Source organism: Alternaria arbusti (assembly GCF_024043155.1).
Source record: "Alternaria arbusti strain BMP 1465 chromosome Unknown scaffold_36, whole genome shotgun sequence".
NCBI classification, from domain to species: domain Eukaryota; kingdom Fungi; phylum Ascomycota; class Dothideomycetes; order Pleosporales; family Pleosporaceae; genus Alternaria; species Alternaria arbusti.
In genome coordinates, this window is record NW_026249976.1 from 39,469 (window position 1) to 59,643 (window position 20,175).

At 54.1% G+C, this 20,175-nt stretch overlaps 7 protein-coding genes across 7 annotated transcripts; 2 read left to right on the forward strand and 5 right to left on the reverse strand.

Annotated features, from left to right (window-relative positions):
- Nucleotides 1-1,150: 1,150 nt before the first annotated feature.
- On the forward strand, nucleotides 1,151-3,202 carry J4E86_011515 (uncharacterized protein; the record flags this gene model as incomplete). Its single annotated transcript, XM_051452006.1, has 1 exon — nucleotides 1,151-3,202. The coding sequence occupies one exon, from the start codon at nucleotides 1,151-1,153 to the stop codon at nucleotides 3,200-3,202; it is 2,052 nt and encodes a 683-aa protein (XP_051296802.1).
- Nucleotides 3,203-3,308: 106 nt separating this feature from the next.
- On the reverse strand, nucleotides 3,309-4,308 carry J4E86_011516 (uncharacterized protein; the record flags this gene model as incomplete). The annotated part of the gene is made up of 2 exons (XM_051452007.1): nucleotides 3,309-4,158; nucleotides 4,214-4,308. The coding sequence occupies 2 exons, from the start codon at nucleotides 4,306-4,308 to the stop codon at nucleotides 3,309-3,311; spliced, it is 945 nt and encodes a 314-aa protein (XP_051296803.1).
- Nucleotides 4,309-5,484: 1,176 nt separating this feature from the next.
- Nucleotides 5,485-6,518, reverse strand: J4E86_011517 (uncharacterized protein; the record flags this gene model as incomplete). Its single annotated transcript, XM_051452008.1, has 3 exons — nucleotides 5,485-5,613; nucleotides 5,679-6,311; nucleotides 6,516-6,518. The coding sequence occupies 3 exons, from the start codon at nucleotides 6,516-6,518 to the stop codon at nucleotides 5,485-5,487; spliced, it is 765 nt and encodes a 254-aa protein (XP_051296804.1).
- A 932-nt stretch (nucleotides 6,519-7,450) lies between these two features.
- On the reverse strand, nucleotides 7,451-9,522 carry J4E86_011518 (uncharacterized protein; the record flags this gene model as incomplete). Its single annotated transcript, XM_051452009.1, has 5 exons — nucleotides 7,451-8,292; nucleotides 8,343-8,672; nucleotides 8,766-8,967; nucleotides 9,015-9,213; nucleotides 9,266-9,522. 5 exons carry the CDS (start codon nucleotides 9,520-9,522, stop codon nucleotides 7,451-7,453), a joined length of 1,830 nt encoding a protein of 609 aa, XP_051296805.1.
- Nucleotides 9,523-12,305: 2,783 nt separating this feature from the next.
- On the reverse strand, nucleotides 12,306-14,377 carry J4E86_011519 (uncharacterized protein; the record flags this gene model as incomplete). Its single annotated transcript, XM_051452010.1, has 3 exons — nucleotides 12,306-14,038; nucleotides 14,088-14,258; nucleotides 14,311-14,377. The coding sequence occupies 3 exons, from the start codon at nucleotides 14,375-14,377 to the stop codon at nucleotides 12,306-12,308; spliced, it is 1,971 nt and encodes a 656-aa protein (XP_051296806.1).
- A 402-nt stretch (nucleotides 14,378-14,779) lies between these two features.
- On the forward strand, nucleotides 14,780-15,304 carry HSP10 (10 kDa heat shock protein; the record flags this gene model as incomplete). Its single annotated transcript, XM_051452011.1, has 3 exons — nucleotides 14,780-14,782; nucleotides 14,928-15,211; nucleotides 15,280-15,304. 3 exons carry the CDS (start codon nucleotides 14,780-14,782, stop codon nucleotides 15,302-15,304), a joined length of 312 nt encoding a protein of 103 aa, XP_051296807.1.
- Nucleotides 15,305-15,724: 420 nt separating this feature from the next.
- On the reverse strand, nucleotides 15,725-18,440 carry J4E86_011521 (uncharacterized protein; the record flags this gene model as incomplete). Its single annotated transcript, XM_051452012.1, has 6 exons — nucleotides 15,725-16,905; nucleotides 16,955-17,821; nucleotides 17,893-18,010; nucleotides 18,065-18,097; nucleotides 18,145-18,183; nucleotides 18,237-18,440. The coding sequence occupies 6 exons, from the start codon at nucleotides 18,438-18,440 to the stop codon at nucleotides 15,725-15,727; spliced, it is 2,442 nt and encodes an 813-aa protein (XP_051296808.1).
- Nucleotides 18,441-20,175: the final 1,735 nt, after the last annotated feature.

The following is a 20,175-nucleotide window of genomic DNA, read 5'->3' on the forward strand; positions in this document are numbered from 1 at the left end:
GCAGTCGCTCTCGCGCGCGGGCATCATCGTCAGAGTAACCACGGCCCTGCTTTTGCAACGACGCATGCGTCGCATGAGTAGCACAGCACTATCAAGATGCCTCCTACAACTCCGAGGATTGGTGGGTGCCTGCAAAGGTAAGAGCTGACAGTTTGGCAACCGCGGCCGGTTATGTGGGTACTCACTCCGCGACGCTTACAACATCAACAACCACAACGACGTTGACATCGGCCTAAGCTTATCTCCGCCCTCGAAGAGCTTCCACGACTGCATGACCGAAGTCAGCTGCATTTCGCGACATACTGCAAGCTCAAAGCCTTGCGCTTCTACCCTCCCGCAGCTGCATCTTAGGCGAATGAGCGTTCCGGCCCCCCATACTTGTTGTTCGTGGCGTGCAAACACTTGGATACTACTGGTCTAGAAACGCCTCGATAATTCGCGTGCAGTCAACAGCCTATTTAGCTAACAATAGGACTACCGATCGCTACACTCGTTGGTCTAGCGTGAGACTCAGCCTCCAGTTCGGTAAAATCGAAGCCTACCAAGGATGAAGAGGGGTGGGCTGATGTAGTTCTCCGAACGCAGGCTTCACGATAGGCGCATGGTGAGTCGTTGAAGTACTTTTTGGCCTTCTATTATTACAATTTGGTACCGGCTGTCGCCCTTTTGACCATTCCTATACTCGACTTCAGAGGCTCCGCCCGCGTCGTGCAACGCCAAAGGCTTGCAGATGCGGCTGTTGTGGCCCCCAATCTTTCAGCCCCCAATATAGTCGTCGCGCGGGAACCCGTCCGGTAGACAGCGATAAGAGCGCCATGTTCGCTCAAGAGGATTCTGCATTTTCTCCACTCCAGACAGTCACTCTTACTACTTCTCTTGGGAGCCCTTGCAAGACTACTGCCGAATTCCTTTCACGTACTCATATACCCGGGGAACACGACCACAGTGTCGGTACTTTCGCCATCGCTAAAGAATGCGCGTAACGCCTCGCTCGCTCGCTACCTAGTTTGCTATCTTCGCCCAACACACCTGCAGCCTGCCGTCTGACGGCACACGAGGTTCCAAGCCACGTAAAGTCATCTCTACAGTTGTAGATTTGACAGAGCACAAAGACACCATCCCGTCGAACATAGACAAAAGAATAACAACCATGGATCGCAGCCGCACAGTCAGTGGGGGGCACTCCGACAATGCGCCATTGATCAGCTCCGCTGAACCACTCAGCTACGACAGTGGTGATGTAGCGATGCAGCATGTCGACGACGCATCATACTCGCCATCCAACTCACCAATGCACACACCATCAATGGTCCAGTCTCCAGATATCATAGAGTCTAAGGGCGGATTCTACGCCAGCGTAGGCAGCCCCAGCTCCACCTTTGACGTTGAAGACGGGACTCATCACCACAAACACCACCACCGCGTCAAGCGATTTGACCACAAGGAGGCCCGGAAAACGCTCCTGAAGACGGGCGCGATGAAGCTCCTCGTAACCCTCTTCTTCAGTGCAGCGATGTGCATCACACTCAAATGCTGGGAAGGATGGCGCCGTCCTGTTGTCCTCTCCAAAAAAGATATCCGAATCTTCAACTCGCTCACGCTCGGCCTCTCACTATGTCTGGGTCTGAACATCTTGGCCTCGTTGAAGCACTATGCATCAGTGTTTCGATGGTCGTTTCTCACCAGACGATACGTTAGTTTGGAAGTGTTCGACCTCATCTTACACCTGAGCTCGCTTGCCAAGGTCACGAAGCTGATGATTATCTCTTCACCCGGTTTTCGAGGCAAGAAGTGGCTGCGCAAGTTTCGGTGGTTCAAGGACGTGAGAGATGATGGGACAAAGTGGATGTGGCTTGCGTGTTTAGCATGGTTGGCTGTCAACATTGGCTCCCAGATTCTGGTTGCACTACTGAGTCTGTTCTGGCCGATGGAGAACTCGGCAATACCGCTCTTGTCTTACGGAAACGTCACTGTAGCCAACTTGAACGATTGGTACGTTGATAATCCTGACAACCCGCCGCGCGAGTTCGACCCCGACACAAGTCTGATCAACGAGACCTCACTGGAAGCGGCGTGGATGTTCGGTATGGAAGCCATGGCCTACCCTAGCTTCAATCTCACCGACGACATGAACGACATGATCACCGATCTCTCCGGTTTACCAGGCACACCCATTTACAGCGGCAACGGCGCATGGCATTACCGCTTCTTCAACCGCGACCCACAACATCAATGGCTCAACTACCTCGCCAGCTCGCGCAACATCACTGCCAAAGCATCATGCGAACAACTTGAGCTGCTAGACGGTGAGGTACACGACGTTAAAAATGATCCTCTATACATCATGGCGCGTCAGGAAGGCACCGAAGACTATGTCCGCTACAACGTGACCGAAACGGCCTGGGGATCTGTGACCTGGATGGCCTCAGTACCAGAAAATTGCGGCCCGCGATGCACAAACTTTACCGTCATGCAACTCCCAGCCGACCGCGTAAACACCACATCCCTCTTTCTCTGCAACAACACCCTCAGCAACGTAACGTTCGCCCACGCCCCCAATGACATCCTACCTCGCGACCCCATTGATTTCGCCGCCGTCTGGGGCAGCGACACCTTCGCCCGTATAGCTGCTGGTGCAATAGGCTGGACGGGTATACCTTGGAACAACTGGTTCGACCGCCAAACTCGGTCCTACAGTCAAGGTACCAAATGGTCGCCCGCACACAACATCACCAAATCAGAAGTCGAAGACCTCCTCATGCGCTTTACCATCGGCGCCGTCGCCGCCTTCGATGACCACGGCATCCGATACAACGTCACACACCAAACCGTCGTCCCATCGCAAGGCCAGCAACTCGACGTAGACTGGTCCTACATATTCAGCATCCTAGGTGGAATCTGCTTCATCCAGTTCCTCGCTCTCTGTCTGCTGGGTATCTTTGCCAACCGCACGATTGTCCGTGACGAGAGTTTCTTTAGTATGGCGATGTTGTTGAATCCTGTTGTTAGTCGTATTGGGGGTGATGCGGCGATGGTCATGAGTGGGGATGAGATCAAAGACGCGAGGGCGTTAAGATTTAAGAAGATCAAATATGACTATCATGAGGGAGTCAAGGGGGAGCCAAACAAGGTTGCTATTTTCTTTGAGGGCGAGGATCGCAGGGAGAGTAGGAAGAGTTGGGCTGCGGGAAGTTATAGTTAGGGAATGGATGTACGCCGGGCGTTTTTGAGCGTTATTTAATGTAATGCATATCGTTATCATTTAGAATCGGCTACTGCAACAGCATTATAGTACACTACTCGCTCCTTCATTTCTTCTTGCCATCCAAATCCGTGTAAAAGTTCCATCCAAAGTTACCCGAAGGATCATTGAACCGCATCTTCTTATCAATACCAGTAATCTTCTCTACATCCTCCTTAGGCAGGGCAAAGTCACCCTCCAGATTCGCCTTGATCCTCGACTCAGTCTTACTCTTGGGAATAACAGAATGGCCCTTGGCAATACCCCACGCCAACGCAACCTGCGCACCAGTTTTCCCATGCTTCTTGCCAATCTCCACAAGCACAGGGTCGTCCATGAGTTTGTTCATGTTCTTCCCGGAATCGTAGATCTCATTCTGATTGCCGAACGGCGAGTACTGCGTCACATGGATACCCTGTTGCTTGTGGAACTCCGTGAAGTCGTTTTGCTGGAGGTAAGGGTGACATTCGATCTGGTGAGCAGCAGGCACAACAGAAGTCTCCTTGATCAAGCGTTCCAACTCCGCTTTACTGAAGTTTGACACGCCAATTGCGCGGGCTTTGCCGCTTTTGAAGCACTTCTCCATGGCTTTGTAGGTGTCGACGTAGTCGCTCTCGCCCACTTTGACTTTGCCGGCGGAGTCTTTGGGGAACATTTCTGAGCCCCGGGCGAAGGGCGAGGGCCAGTGCATAAGGTAGAGGTCGAGGTAGTCGGTTCCGAGGTCCTTAAGGGATGCGTCGAGTGCGGCTTCGACGTCGTCGGGGTGGTGCGAGTTGTTCCAGAGCTTGCTGGTGATGAAGAGCTCGGAACGGGGGACGCCGGACTTTTTGATGGCGTTGCCGACTGCGGGCTCGGTGCCGTAGATGCGTGCTGTGTCGATGTGGCGGTAGCCGGCCTTTAGGGCCATGGTGACAGCTCTATCCTCTGCGTTAGTAAAACAACACGCTTCTTAACGACAAGACAAAAGCCTACGGTTCCTGGGCCTCCTTGTCCTGCCAAGTTCCAAAGCCAATGGCAGGAATCTTGGCGCCCGTGTTGAGCGTGTGGGTTGTGCCGTTGTGCGCCATTCTGATTTGTTGCGGGAGGACTTGTCTGGTTATTTGTGAAAGTCGCTCTGTGGAAGTTGTGCGTAAAGAACGCGAAGCAGATGAGGCGAACATGTTGGCTTTATGTGTGCTACGAATTGGGGTATCTGGTTCGCTCTTAGTGAGTCTTTATGGTACTCAAAAAGAGGGTAGGTCATCGTCATGGCGGGCGATGAGCTTCCGAGGTTGAAAAACGATGATGTCACAGGGTTCACCACAACCATCATGGTGTCGATGGAGGATGCGGGAAGCTAGACGGCAGATAACGAACGTTTGACCTCGGGAAGGCTAGCAGCGGAGGACATACTTGACTGCTTCTTGGAATTGTGTTGATCATCACTTTGTTTTGTGGGTGTGATGACATCTGATTCGGGGTTAAGCACCATTCGGAGATACTAACTGAGCTTCGCGTGCGAAGGATGTTACACGTCGAAGAGACGATAAATGTATCTTCGTTATCAGACATGGCTTGAGATCGTGACTTGTACAGGAAGAATTGCTGGTAGATCGCCATCAAGCCATGCGGACTCCACAATTAACGGTATACAACTTCACCACAGCTTCACTTATAGCACCTGTCAACACGAATCGTCAAGAGAATAACGTCAATGAATAGAGCATATTTGTATTGAAGAGAACTTCAAGCACTAGTCCGACTTCTATTGTCCAAATGATTACAATCTCGCAATAGCGATACGCCGAAGCACGGAAAATGATGCTGGGTACAAGCAAAGGCCTCGGTGCCTACCGCCAGCATGAACGAAAAGATGTGGAAGAGAGGGGTATCAAACATGCCACCAAATGGACTATTGAAGCGAAGAGTAGTTCCACCACTGAAAATTCCAGTATGAGCGAACCAACCCATACAAAAAGGCGACGCAACCTGCAGACGTTCCGTCATCGCTGCCACTATCCGACCGACGTGATCGAGGAAGAAGAGGGTCGGTCTCGCTACCGCCAGAGTCATGTTCCGAGGTAGGTTCGTTCGGGTCCGGTATGCCCATTTCATCCAACGTTTTGACAATCGACTCAAACAGGAAGTCGAGATACTCGGTTGGAGACCTAGTAATACTCGTGAGCCATGTGACCCGCATATTCAAACGTGGAGCCTTGGGACATGGTAGGAGCGCGGATGCGGATGTGCAAAGGATCAAATGTTTACTGAAAGACGAGAGCGGTGAGGATGTAGTTATTAGCAAAGTTCCAGCGCGCGTTGGCTTCGAGTACGTCGTTGGGCTCATATATACGTCCGCCGTATGCGAGACGAATTACGAGGGAAGGATTGAGCTATATGTGGTCAGAGATGTACATGCAGTAAAGGAGAGGCATGGGGACAATGAAGTCCGACATACCTTTGCTTGCTTCTTCAGCTTCTCAATAATGATCGCGACCGGATCTCTCATCCGCATGACGACCTGATGATCCCGCTGGTCGTGGCTCGTCCTTACTTTCACACGTATGAGGCTGCCGGAGTCGTCGGCGAGGGTGTCTTCAACCGTCTCCTGCACAGCACTGGCGCTCGCATCTCCAGCCAAGTCTTTGTCGTCCATACCATCGTCTTCTGCTAGGCCCTCTGGCTCTACTACCACCCACTCGGGGACTTTGTATTGGACGCCAGTCGCATCGTAAACGCCTCGCCAAAGCAGGCCCGTTGGGCACGTGCAGTCACTGACATCGAGCATCGTCTGCGCCTCTTGCAACTGGCCAGCCTGTAGATGCTGCGCTACAAGACGTATGGCGCCCCATATCTGCTCTGAACCCGTGACCTGTGTGTCCCACCAGTCTTCGCGCTCCTTCTCTAACCGCGATCGGGTCCATGTCGAATGCGTAGAGTCTGTCAGAGGTTGGACGCGGCTGCTGCTCTTAGCAGTGGGTGAAGCGAGCGTGTTAGGCAGGCGCGAGCGCTGAGTCGGAGATATGGGCTTGAGAGGCGTGTTGGGGCGGTTGTCGGCATCTGGGCGACTCGTCGGTGGGTGCGCATTGCCCTGCGAAGCATGTGAGGCGCGTGGTGAGGGGATAGAGCTCGGTCGCGTCGAGGGTGCCGTAATGTTACGCGACGACGAATGCGCGAGGACAGCAGGCGGAGTGTTGTCACTCGTGCGGGAGGCGCAACAACCCTAATGGTGTGTGTGTTAGAGCATGCGAACTGCTGGTACTTGCGCTGAGACACGCGATCGGCATCCACCTACCATGGTGACGTGATGACATGTATGGCCTAGCAATGCACCGAGCGAAGGTAGGAATGCAGCGGCAATACGAGCGGGGTATGAATGTGAACACAAGTGAAAGATGATGGCATGGGCATGGTGTTCCTCGCGAGAGAGAATAAGGGCGAGCTGTGTTGGGTAGAGACGAGGCTGCCGGGTCCAGACATGGAAGTATCAATCGATAGCACCAAGGAAGGCGCAGTCAACTTGCCCTGTATGGTTCCCCCAGTGCGCCTTCCGCTCTTGCCGTGCTCATGATGCGACAATCTTGCCTAAGCCTTGCCACATGTCTTCATGCGCACACCCAGGGCTGGGCCGGTCTATTGCAGGTTGGTGTCTAGTTCACACTCATCCGGGCAGCACACGACGGTTGTGAGTGAGCGTCATGCAACTTGGTCGATCCACGCGGCATACTCCTCCGCGCAAACCATCGCCATCATTGAGTCAAGACATCACCGTACACACAGCTAACACTTCAAGTAAGAGCAAACGACAGTTTATTAGAGATTATTACGTCGATATGTGCCCTAGTGGCCGCTTGTGTACTCCTTCTAACAAGGCAGTACGCAGAGGGTATCCGGGGTATTGCGCGATAAAACAAATGCGTCCGAGATCCGCCAGTGGTATCAAAACGAGAGAAACAGTTACAGTGGTATCAGTCTAAACAAAGAGTCCGTCGCGATCCACCAAGAGAGAGTGACAATGAGTTGGTCCAGATGCAAGGAGAAAATCAAATATGAGAGGGGATATGTGAAGAAGCTTGATCCAAATGTGACGCCTGAATCCGGGTTCAAGATCCAAAGCAGATTTTGGGGGTATCAGTGGCCGGCGGTCAAACAAGGGATTTACGAAGTCTTTGCTTTTCCGTCATTCCGTCGTGGCTGTCGTTGCAAAGGCTGACATCTTCCCACCAAACCTTACGCAGTTGTAGCGACAGTCGGGTTGGCGCTTTTCGAAGCATCGCCCACACTGTTCTCAGCGGGGATGTCGGCTACGACAGGGGCGGTGGTCTCTTCCTTCTTCTCCTCAACGGCGGGGGCGGCAACAGCCTCCTCCTCGGCGACGGGAGCAGGGCTGGCAGCGTCCTTCTTGTCCTTGGGTGCCTTGTTACCGGTCGCCTTGGAGAGCGAGCGGCCGAGGTTGCCGAAGAACGACTTGCGCTTGTCTTGCTTGGGAGCCTCGGTTTCAGTGTTGGGCTCAACCTTGGTCTCAGCAATGGGGGCAGGCTCGACGGCCTGAACGGGCTCAGCGGTGGCTGGCGCGTTGGTGTCGGCGATCTGAGGAGCAGCCGCGTCGACCTTAGGCTCACGAGCAGGCGACTTGGCGCGGTCCTTGGAGCCGAAGAACTTTCCGAACTTGAAGTGGTCCTTCTCCTTGGAAGGAGTAGAGACCTTGGCCTCCTCGGTCTTAGCTGGCTCGGTGGCAACGACGGCGGGCTCAGCAACGACGGGTGCGCCAACCTGGGCCTCCTCGAGGGGCTTGGCCTCAGCGGCGGTCTCGTTCTCCTTGACGGGGGTGGAGGCAAGACCAGCCTCGTGCTCCTTCTTCTCGGTGGTGGGAGACTTGAGCTTCTCAACGAAGGATCCGAAGATGGAACCGCGCTTCTGGGGCTTGGGCTTCTCAGCAGTGGCGGGGGCAGCGGTCTCGTCGACCTTGGCCTCCTCAGTGGGAGCAGCGACGACAGGGACGACGGGCTCGGTGGTGGTCTCCTCAGCGGGCTTCACGACGTCGTTGGCGTTGACAGGAGCAGTGGCGGGGACTGGAGTTTGTTAGTACGAGATGATGCAAGTTTGGAGCGGAAGAGCTTACTCTCGTCGAGGTGAGGAACAACGGCGGGCTCCTCCTTCTTGACCTCAGGCTCAGTCTTAGCAGCATCGGTCTCCTCCTTGGGCTCCTTGTCCTTCTTTCCGAGCAGGCCGCCGAAGAGGCTGGCACGCTTACCGCGGGAGACGGAGCGGGACTTGCTCTTAGCAGCCTTCTTGCGCTTCTCCTCGTCGGAAGAGGAGCTGGAAGAAGATCCAGTGCGGGCAGCAACGGGCTCGCCAGCAGCGGCGGTCTCACCCTCGGCGAGCTTGGGGGTCGCGTCCATGCTCTTCTTGGGGGCGGAGGATGTAGCTCCCGCTAGCGCGGTGGGCTTACCTGCGGGATGTTAGCCTACTGCAGCACACAGACAGATCGCCCACTAGTGCCATCGCGAACGCGACGCGACGTGGGTGATTTGGAAAAACGTACCAATCTTCTCCTTGTTCTCCTTGTAGCCCTCGCTCGACTCGATGGTGTCCTTGGACGCCTTGGCCTCGGTGATGGCCTTCTCAACGGCGACGAACCATCCGTCACGCTCGGCGGCGGTGGTGGCCTCGAAGGTGTGCTTGTGGCCGGAGATCTTGAACGCGAAAGCGATGGCGCCGTCCTTGGCGAGATCGGTGGCGTAGGCCTGGGGGTGTTAGACTGTGTTTTTGAACTGAGGAGAATTCAACATACCAAGTTGAGAACACCGGCGGGGTGCTCCTTCTGGTCGGCGTGCTTGACGAAGAAAAGGAGGCCCTTTCCAGTCTGGCTGGACCAGGCGACAACGGGGTGGGCAACCTCGGGCTTCTCGCCGCGGAGGTACTCCCTCAGGTTGTCTGCGGCAACGGGCTCCTCGCCGAACCAGAAGTACTTCTTGGCGAAGCGGAAGGCGCTGGACGTTGTTAGTAAACGGTCGGGAAGTCGCCAAATGTGGTTGCACTCACTTCTTCAGGCCAGGCGCCTTGTAGCCGAGCGCACCGCTGTAGATGGGCTCGACGACCTTCTCCTCCTTGGCCTCCTCTACGGGCGCTGCGGCCTCGCCCTCGGTCTTGGGGACATCCTCCGTCTTGGGCGCCTCCTCTACGGGCGCGGCGACAACAGGCTCGCTGGCGACAACGGGTGCCGGCGCAGGCTCAACGGTGCCGACAGTTCCAACCTCGGGGTGCTCGACGGGCTTGGGGGCGTCGACGGGGGCAGACATGGTGTGTGGTACAGTTTGTTTGGGAGAGCGTGCGTGTGTGGGGTTTGTGGGTGCGAAAAGAGGAGTGTTGTGAGGCAAGCTCGGGTTTGGGTATTACAAGATGTACGGAAAGGGAAAGTACGACGCTCGCAAAGTGCAGCGGCAGACAAGCAGGCACGACCTTGTTAAGGATGCGAAGGGCGGTGAGGAGGAAGAAGGATAGAAAATCTCAGACGCCCAAGGAAGGGGAGAACTTTAAGGTGAGGGCTGTTGCTAGGTAGGGGTTCAGGTGCAGGGATGCCACCAACGAAATTGGCTTTCGCGGCTGCACGTCCTCTTGGACGGACCCGCCTGCTGTTAGCCCGCCCGAATAGCACCATTCACCAACGTTATGCACTCTGACCTCTGAAACGCCCGCTGTGCATGCCGGCATCAACCTTTGCTATCGAAGCCAGAGTTGCATCTACTGTGCGTGATCCGGCATCTGGCGGACTCCACGTTGGCGCCCACGCGTCTGATAAGCAGAGAGGTCGACTGACCCTTGGGCGTGGTCGCATGATCCAGCTGCCCCTCTTCACACTTGCCCACGATCGGCCATGTATGTCTGGCAGAGGTTGCTATCTTTGCGCGCTCACGAGACTGATGACGGCTCCAAACACGATAGCCGGCGCCGTCTTGGGCAGATGGCTATCGTCTAGCCTGCCTCGTCTTTGTCATCGACACCCGTCTTCACTAGGTGTCCGCTGTACATCCACCAGTATACAGCGTTCGCACCATCAGTACTCCGGGCACAGTAGTAGTGCCCAGGTGAGCACCACTGAGTATAACCGTGATCGACATCGGTATCTTGCATCCAACCCACTCCATGCACATCATCACCCAAGCGCCCTCGAGTCTCACACACCCAAAAGGCGGCTCTACGGCTGGCCGCTGCAGTGAACACCTCCCTCAACACCGCGCACCTCTGTGCCACGCCTCCGCCGTCTTGGTTGCGCCGTCGCGAACGCTGCACAACTCGCACTCTCGCGCCATGCCAAGCCTGTCTGAGCATTCAAGGCTAGACACTTCTAGCGCCTGCACGTAACGAATCGCGGCACGCCACCGCCCTCCAAGCGTGATCCCCGTTTACAAAAGGCGTCAAGACCCTGGCGCCCAAATTGCTAACCTTTGCGCCGAAAAGACTACGTGCCGCCATCTTAGTCTTGATGGCGTTCACGCACGCTTGACTTTCTTTTCTTGCCAGTCCGACTTTGTCGAGGCTGGTGTTAGATCTCTGGTTCTGGCATCTGCATCTACTATCTGGCGTGGTCAACACCTGCACTCCTGAACAGACCAGTCCTGGCATAGATCTTCCACATTGGACACCGCCTTGCCACAGCAACGGGTGAAGTGAAAATTGCTAAACCCGGACTGACTCTCAAGAATGGTCGCCTTCATCTCAGATCAGCCGAAAACACCTGGCCAGTGTGACTAGGGCCATGCCGGCTCAATCTTCACCTCACGTGAAAGGGGCGTCTACCACGGGCAGCACCATGGACTAGCCTGCCACAGCTTGCACTCCAAAAACTCTCTGTTACGTATCAAATAATAGTCGCCCATTCTCCAGCTGCCCCATCACCTCGATTCATATCATTGCTGCTGCCAGACCTGAGACGCACAAAAGAAATTCCGCTTGATCTACATGCCTCCTGTCATCTCAGCGGTGGTAGCCCAACATCGCGGTACGCACAGAGCACTCGATAAAACTCCGCAGACGATCTCCCTGACAGTAATTATGACCGTACCCAATCCGCGTCTCGCTCACCGCCACAGGCACTCGGGTGCAGCAAATTTGGCGACAAGAGGCTGACGGTTCCCGTGCGGCCTTGTGCCTGGGTTGTTCGCAACCTTGTGCACCAAGTCATGTTGCGCGCCGTTTCATGCCTTTGAAACGCTAAATGCCATCCAGAACTTTGCCATATTTACACTCCACACGTTAATCAACATCTGACAAGCCACCATCTTCGTATCTCTGATCGAATTTCTGAGCCGCTGATAGCCCTGTTGTTGACAATTTATCGTCGCCCTTGCCCCATCGACGAACTGTGGATCTGGCGTCCCTGACTACTCTCGCTTCGTGGCTTCTTCTGGAGCGCGGAGCGAGTTGGCTATTCGAAGACTCCCGGCCGGGCTCCACCACACGAGTCAACGTCGATAGCGTGTAGAACTACGGCTACCACGAGCAAGCCATGCGATACTTGTTGAGGTGTGATTCTCTTAAATCTCACACCACATGTCAGCTACATGGCGTACAAAGTACAAATAGTCTCAGCAGCGCCACATAGATAGTCCTGCCAATGTTCCCCGCACGCCGTGATTGAGCCAACAGAACACTCCGCGGGAGGTCATCCACCATCTTCACTACCAATGCATCACATCCAACACCCGATCTAACCCAACCATGCACCGTGCGAAACAACAGTATAGGACCAACACCAACCTCGCATGCAACACACGATAATAGCGGTCGAAATTAGCTCAAAGCAATGGCGCTCAACTGCCGCTGCAGGGCGGGGAAGGAGGCGATGCGCGTTGGTGGAGACGGCTACCTCGACATCTGCCTTCCTCATTTGGTTGGATGCTCTTTCCGTGTCTGTTCCCACAACGTCATCGCTTCAGCCTCGCGGGACCCTTCTTACCACAACTACAGCACTTGTCACCGCATGGCGGTGATATATTCTATCGGATAGTTGTGGGGTATCAATTGCTAATGACATAGCATACAGGCTGCCTCTTCCCTCTGTGTGCACATTTTTTCTATCTCTTCACTTTCTTCCGTCTGCTTGCATACTGCTCTCCACGTCCTGAAAAGCAGCGCTCCATTGTCTTTTGCTCTCTTTCCCACCAACATGTGCCGCATGGTCATATCCCGTGGAACCTTTGATTCTCGCCTCTGTACGCTCCTGCCTGTTCCTCAAGACGTTTCTCATCTTCCGCTCCTTCCTCAACACCTCCTTTGACTTGATAATGCGTTTCTTTTCCGCCGGTCTGCCCTTCATCGCCTCATCATAGATATCCTTCCTCGACTTCCCAGGCATAATGATATCATACGCAGACCGGGACCCGAAATCAATCTTCTTGTAAGTAACTTCCCAGTCGCACTCACTCGCCGGTGGTCCAAAGCCATGGGGCCGCAAGTCGAGAGTGGGGAACCCCAGCAATGTTTGCTCGCCTGTCTTGCGGTCTATCCGGAATACGGCGGGTAGTGTGAAGCGCAGATCGGCTGGTTTGAGCAAATCGAAAGCAGCCGTGATGAAGCGATAGGGACTATTTTCTGCAGGTTCAAGCATTCGGTTCTTGGTCTCATGGGCGGTGGGTAAGTAATCGTCTTTGCTAAAGATACGCAGCACGATGTTGTCGTACGTAAGTCGATTGGTCAAAGAGATCCAGTAGCGGCCATCGAAGAGTCGCCACATTTCTCTCTGCGATGGTTTACCCAGTTTTCTTTTGGGAGGATAGACGATGTTCAATTCAGGATTTGCTCTTTCCAGCGTTTCAAGCGGTTGCCGGGTAAGCAGCCATTCTCGTGGGTGGGTCAGGTCTGGGTTGATGCCTTCTTCTTGGTGCTCGGGCTTGTTAAACGGCGAGGGCTTGTCCCAGAAGCGCCACCACACGTTGTAGACGCAAAAGTTCTTCTTTTGGAGCGCTTCACCCGGTACTACGTTTTCTTCGAGCTCCTCGAGTTCGGGATAGATGCGATAGGCGGATGCGGCGAGTTCACCAAGAGGTGCTTTCGTGGCGGGAGTGACTAGTCCTGTCACGCGTTCAAGCAGGCAATATGCCGTGTTCTTCGCTTTGATCTTGTCGGCCTTGGTGTTTATCGGGTATGATAGGAGGTCGGAGAAAGGGGGAAATCGGACGATAAGACAGCCTGTCTGTATGTCGAGTTTGATTGGGCATTTATCGAAGAGTTTGTCCGCGAGATCTCTGTGCCACTTGATGCGCTCTTGCATATGCTGCGAGACATTGACCAGCGACTTGACACTCAAAGCCTCCGGAAGTTTGTGGTTCTGGTAAATATGGCGTATAGCGTTGCGCGACGTGAGCGTCTTGATCTGGTTCGTTTTATCTTCTGCCCAAGCTACACCCTTCTCTTCGCACGTCGCAATAAGTCTCGTCTTCTCAAACGTCAACAGAGGCCGCAGAATCTGCACACCTCCTTGTTCGACCTTGAACGGTAGAAGCCCGGTGCGATCTGGCTTCTGGTGCTTTCCGCTGTGGTACACCCCATGTAGGCCCTCGCACTCTGGTATCCACTCTCTGCGCTGCATTGCCTGAAGCCCGGAGCGCAGCCTATTGTTCGCCAGCCTCATCATGACAGTCTCGGCCTGATCATCCGCGTGATGTGCGAGCATGAGGCGTGTAATCTTCATGCTTCTGCATGCTAGACCCAGCGCTTGGTAACGGAGGGTACGCGCTTCCGTCTCGAATCGCTTGGAGTCGTTGGGATCGAAGGCATCGGGCCATGTAAGGGGAAGAATGGTGATTGGTATACCAACTTGACAATGTTAGTACTTGACCGCCAGATAAGTATCATAGATTCTCACGCTTCGTATGTAGTTGCTGCGACACCCATTTCGCTTCCTCTGTACTCTCCGGTCTCACTTTGTGGTCTACAATGAAGCCATGGGGGATAGGCAGCCTGGGGTCTTCTAGCCGAGACTGTGCGTATAGCGCAGCGAGTGCCATTGAATCGACACCCCCACTGATGGCAATGCCTGTGTCGTACATCAGTCGCGCATTCTTGCAGCGAATACGACTGCAACTTACCCAAAAGGTTCTTGCCTACATCATCACCCTTCTCTTCCACGAACACACCATCTCGCATAGCCGACATGAACTCATCGTTCCCAATTGGCAGAGCGCTCGTAGACTGCGCGCGTCGGAATAGCCCAGCTACATGGCTCCGTCTCGCAGTATGGTAACAATGCCCGCATCGTCGGACATTGTTTCTCCACATAAGAAGCACTGTCGACGCCGATGCAATGCGAAAAGAAAGCACCTAGCAAGGGACGAATGTGAGGTTACTCGTTCTGGTAATGCGCGAGATGCCAAACGTTCCGCAGCGTGTTCCGAGGTAAGTGCACGGACATGGAATTTTCTGGAAGGGCAAAGCACAACATCTTCATCTTGCTGTCTAGCTTTCAACCCGAACATCTCTCTTTCTCCAAGCCCAGCGCACTTATAACGTTTTCTTGATTCTACGTGATACCCAGTTCCCTTCCGTCCATCTGTCAACATGGTAAGCTTCCCCCAATACCAACCCACCATACCAATCTATCGACACGAGCATTGCGCACCACCACAACCACCCCACCACCCATCCTCTATCTCCATCTCCACCTCCACGCCCAGCCCAGCTCCCAGCTAACCAATTCCCCCCATAGTCCGCCATCAAGTCCATCAAGAGCATCGCGCCGCTGCTCGACCGCATCCTCGTCCAGCGCATCAAGCCCGAAGCCAAGACCGCAACGGGCATCTTCCTCCCCGAGACGGCCGTCAAGGAGCTCAACGAAGCAAAGGTCCTCGCCGTCGGCCCCGGTGCCTTTGACAAGGATGGAAAGCGCGTTACCCCCAGCGTACAACCCGGCGACAAGGTCTTGATCCCGCAATTCGGCGGAAGCCCCATCAAGGTTGGCGAGGAGGAGTTGAGCCTCTTCAGGGACCACGAGTACGTACACACTATACTTGGAGCTGTGGTTAGAGATTGTAGGATAGCGGCTAATATGTTATGTGCAGGCTCCTGGCTAAGATCAACGAGTAAATCGGGCATGTGCCATCATCTACCATGATAGAACGAAGATAGATTGGCTTGCGTATCCCGTACCAACACCACACCCGAACATTCACGAAACGCGAGACGCTAGCATAACGGCCGGCGTTCATTTGGCATATCATCTGGCTTGGGGCTATCTGTTTTGGAAAGCGTTTCTTCGATAACATGTATTTACAAGGAAGAGGTCGGAATCAAAAGACACCAGCTGTCGCGCAGATGTGGGGGAGAAGCAATGATATAAGAATCTCTACTCTACCGCACTTCACTTGCTGTCGGGATTGAAAGGTCATGTTTCGCATTATTCATGAATCTACTGACATGCTGCAGTGGACAGATCCATCCGGAAGCCGCGCCAGGGACGCCTCACTCCCTCTATAGCCGTCAACGCCTGGGTATTGGAACCAGCGCCTACCACCCTGAGTTTCCTCCAGCGCCCCACGCTCTTGCGCTACCTTCTCCAGGTGCGCCTTGATCATACGAATTGTATGCGCCACCCTGGTTATACGCACCATAAGATCCTGGCGGGGGCTGTTGAGCCGGCGGCTGGCCATAGCCTCCAGGAGCAGGGTAGTTTTCGTACCCTTGCTGGTAGTTTGTAGGGACCGTGTAGCTAGGCTCCGCACCTTGGCCTCCAGAGTACTGGCCTTGACCCCATCCATATCCGCCAGAGGGCACTGCGTTGCTGTACTCGGCAGGCGGCTGGTATCCTTCACCTGCGTAGGAGGACTGGTAAGGTTGGAAGTCAGCCCACTGCGAGGGCTGAGGCGATGGCGATGGCTGGTATGGTCCTGGTGTTGCCAAAGAGGACGCCGAGGGTTCATCGTCCATGTCGCGAGTTCTTCCAGAGCTGCCGCCGAAGCTGCTGAGCATACCGCCGAGAGGGCCGGGAAGTTTGCTCGTCAAGGAACCTAGGAGGTCGCCGGATCCGCTGGACTGCTGTTGATGACCGCCACCGCCGCCATGGCTGTGGCTTTGGCCGCCGAAGCTCGACATGTTGACTGCACCGTGGCTGTGACCTGCAGAGTGATCGTGGTCTCCGCTGTGGTTATGTCCAGCCTTTACAGATTCAGAAGACAGGATCTGATTCAGGTCCTTTCCGTGGTAGTTGCGGGCCCATTGCTCAACGACCTTGAACATGTTGTTGTGTACCTCGCAGTGCGGATCGCGAAGTGCTGGGTGATGGAACACGCGCATACAATCGTGCAGGACCTCGTCGACCGGCACGTCCGGGTGGTCCCAAGCGTATATGACACGGGGCGCGACGTACTGTAGGATGGCGACCGCGACTTGACCGGCGGGTGGGTTCAAGACGTTGGAGAAGTGATCCTTGGACAGCATGCTGTGTGTTGGGTTGGTGGATGTAGGGTCCGTCCAGACCTCAAACTGGTGCTTGGCCGCTGAGTCAATAACGGCAGAAGACCCGCTCTTCAGCTGGGACGATGCTGTCTTGATGATCGGCAGAATGAAAGGCGCAAGCAGTGATAGCACGAACAGCGTGACGCGCTCGGTGATGGTCTCAATCAGCTTCTCTAGACCAGGGATCTTGGAGACGATGGCCGAGATTTTGCGGACAACGTTGTCGCGGAAAACTTGAAGAGGTCAGCTACAATTGCGATTCTCTGCTCGCGAAGGCCTTACCTAGAATTGGGTAAATCTTTGGGATGATGGTGGCTGGGTCGGTGTTTGTCCCTGGGATGTCTGGTCCCGGTGGTCCGCCCATGGATCCAGGTGGTGCAGCGAAGTCGTTGGGTCCGGCTCTAGACGAACTGTAATCACCGTAGCCACCGCGTGCGTTCTCTGCAGCTTGAGCATCTGACGAGGCCTGCAGGCTCTGCGCTTGGCTGATGAGGTCGCCAGTACCAGGCACTTTGCTCAAAACATCAATGAGTCCACTGCAAGCATTAGATTGGCCTCCAGGTCCGCTTCTCTGTCCACCAGACCCGCCGACTGCATCTACGAGAGCAGTGTTCACCTCGTCGATTTCAGTCTGGGTGATGTGATCGTTGGCTTCTCCTAGCACTGAGTGGAAGAAGTCAACACCTCCAAATGTACCAGTTACGAGAGGATAGGTGTGCTTTCCGTGGAGGTTGATGCCAGCTTGGACGCCCACATGAGGGAAAACATTAGTGTAGCCAAGCTCACGCAGTACAAGTTCAGTGTAGTTGGTATGGGCTCCGAAATCTTCCAGGCAGTGCAGTCCTTGTCCTAGACAGCGAAGCGCTTCCGAGAGGTCCTCGTCTCGTCCACGTTGACCGGACTGCCCGTGGGTGTAAAGTCGACCAAAGTGGATGGCGCGCGCAAAAGAGTACTTCACGTACCCGGTCGAAGTAGCCCAGTTCCCGTGTTCGTTCGCAATGTAATTCTTCATACCAGTGTTTGGGTCCACTGCAAGCTCGGCTTCTGAGACTGGACCTCGTAGACGAGGGTCGTATTTTCTCGCGTCCTCATTGTCGGCATAGTCTTTCTTTGAGAATGTCAGTGTCAACACATTCGTATGTCTGCAAACTGCAGTTGCTTACAGGGTTATCTGGGCTCTCGTTAGTATGACGAAGCAGAAGAGGCTCAATTTCGCTTACCGATGTGTTCTTCGGGCCTATACACACCTAGCCTCTCGGCGGTGACCTCAAACTCTCCAGTTGCATAGCCAAAGGACATGAAAGACAAGACCCAGACCAGAACGCGAATAGTTTCTCCCTACGTCTTGTAAGCATGTCGATGGGGGAAATCGCTTCTGCTGCTTTCGCATACTTGAACTTTAGCCAACGTTCCAACATCAACAGCCTAAACCGGTCAGCGCATTCCGACGTCGCACAATCTGTTGGGCTTACTTGTGAGTAATCGCGTAGCCAATTTCCAAAGTACACACGCTACACGTAAGGTCAGTCACCGTCATCACAGCTACATCGTCATATGGGCATACCTTGATCATGTTACTCTTCCACTTGTGACCCTTCAAGCAAGCGACCGTCGCAAGCATATCTTCGATATCGCCATGACGCCAGTTCTTGCCTTCGATTTTCGATATCGACGCGATGTTTCCAGCGCCGAAAGCGTCTGCGCCGGCTGGAAGTAGGACGAGGATGGCGATAGCGATAAGCAGCACGTACTGCGAGGAGACTCCCATGATCGCGGGATGTAGAGGGGAAATGAGGAAATGGAAGATGATTTAGCTCAGCGCAGTAAGAGTCTGCGATAACTGTTCGCTGGAGTCAGCTGCACTTACGTAGTGAAAGTGTGGCCCATGATGGCGCAGCAAATGACGCCACAATGCCCCACCTTCTCTCGGAAATCCGGCATGGAGGGGTAGCACAAGACCGAGCCCAACTCAGTTCCTTTTCCTTAGCCAACCACGGCAGAACAAAAGTCATGATGAAACCGCAGTATAATGGGAAATTTTGGGAGCTTTAAACATGTATGTGTCCTTCTCAGTTTGCGCGTTCCATACTGTCATACACTGCGCCACGATTCTTCCTGGTGTAGGGTAACCACGCTTGGTCCGCTCTCACCAGCCAAGCAAGGCAGGCACGTACGTGGGCATTATACAGCTCGGAATCTTCCGAGTTATTATCGCAGCATGTGTCACAATCGAGCTCAAGGATTCAAGATCAACCTAACTTCGCAACCAATGCCTGAGCCTTGCGTAACACTTCCCGATCCGTCTCAAAGTACAATAACCTCTCAGCCTCTTCATGGGAGTACAACCCCGTCTTCACCCCTTCTTCACCAGGCCCTTTCATCTCGCAAGCACCTTTGTCCATGATCGCGACGTACCACCATATAACCTTGACACCTTGACCATCTCTCAACGTCCGCATGGTGACCATGAAAGGTTCTACCGAGTCGCGTGAGATGCGTGCCACGTCTGGGGCGTCCGCCGCGTCGCCAGCGATAGTGGCTCTGGTCTTTATATCCACTGGCAAGATATGACACTTGTATCCAGTTTCCTCGTATACTTCGCGTAGTGCAGCTTCTTGACGCGATTCTCCGATGTTTCGACGGCCTTTGGGTAGGGTCCATAGATCGGATACAAGGAGATGGATTAGGCAGATCTTCTGGCGAGTTGTGTCGTAGAGGATGGCGCCGCAGCTTTCGACAAAGTTTTCTGAAGTACATTGCTGGGTTGGGAAAGCTAATTGTGCCATGATATGGGTAAGGGAAGGGCCATGGGGATGTTGTTGACGAGAAGAAAGTCGACTCTACGTCGATTGTAGAACTGATGCCTTGGCTGTGGCTGGATGATGATTGCTTCTGACCAATGAGACTACACTCTGAGTAGTAACCCGAACACCTTCACATCTATCGACCTGTATCTCCTGTCGCGTACTTCTATTCTTAGCCGTTAAGACTCAGAGTCCCAAAGACCGCGGATACCTCCAGGGTACAGTTTAGCATGATTACAAAATATATCTGTCAGCGTCGGGTGCGCCCCGCACACAGAACACCACACAGAGTCAGAGGGCCTTTAACTCTTCACCCGAGTGTGACTCTTCAAGATAATAGTCCAAATCACGCTAACCTATTACAAACAACCTATCCCTATCTAAGGTAGCATGAGATTGTCCTAGGGCGTAACACTATATGAAGAAGAAGAAGACGCGCAACATCTGACATCTAATAACATCAAATAACACCCAATAACACAACTCCTACACGCCATGCTATCCATAGACAAGATCACCATCCTCCCTATCCCCTGGGACCACCCAGACAGCATCCACCTCCGCTCCAAACAACAACTCGAGATAGACGACCCAGACTACACAACTCCGCCCTCAGCCGCCGACGTCCCCCTCTTCCTCATCGCGTATCATGAAGGCATCCCAATAGGCTGCGGCGGTCTACGTCCTCTATCTCCTTGC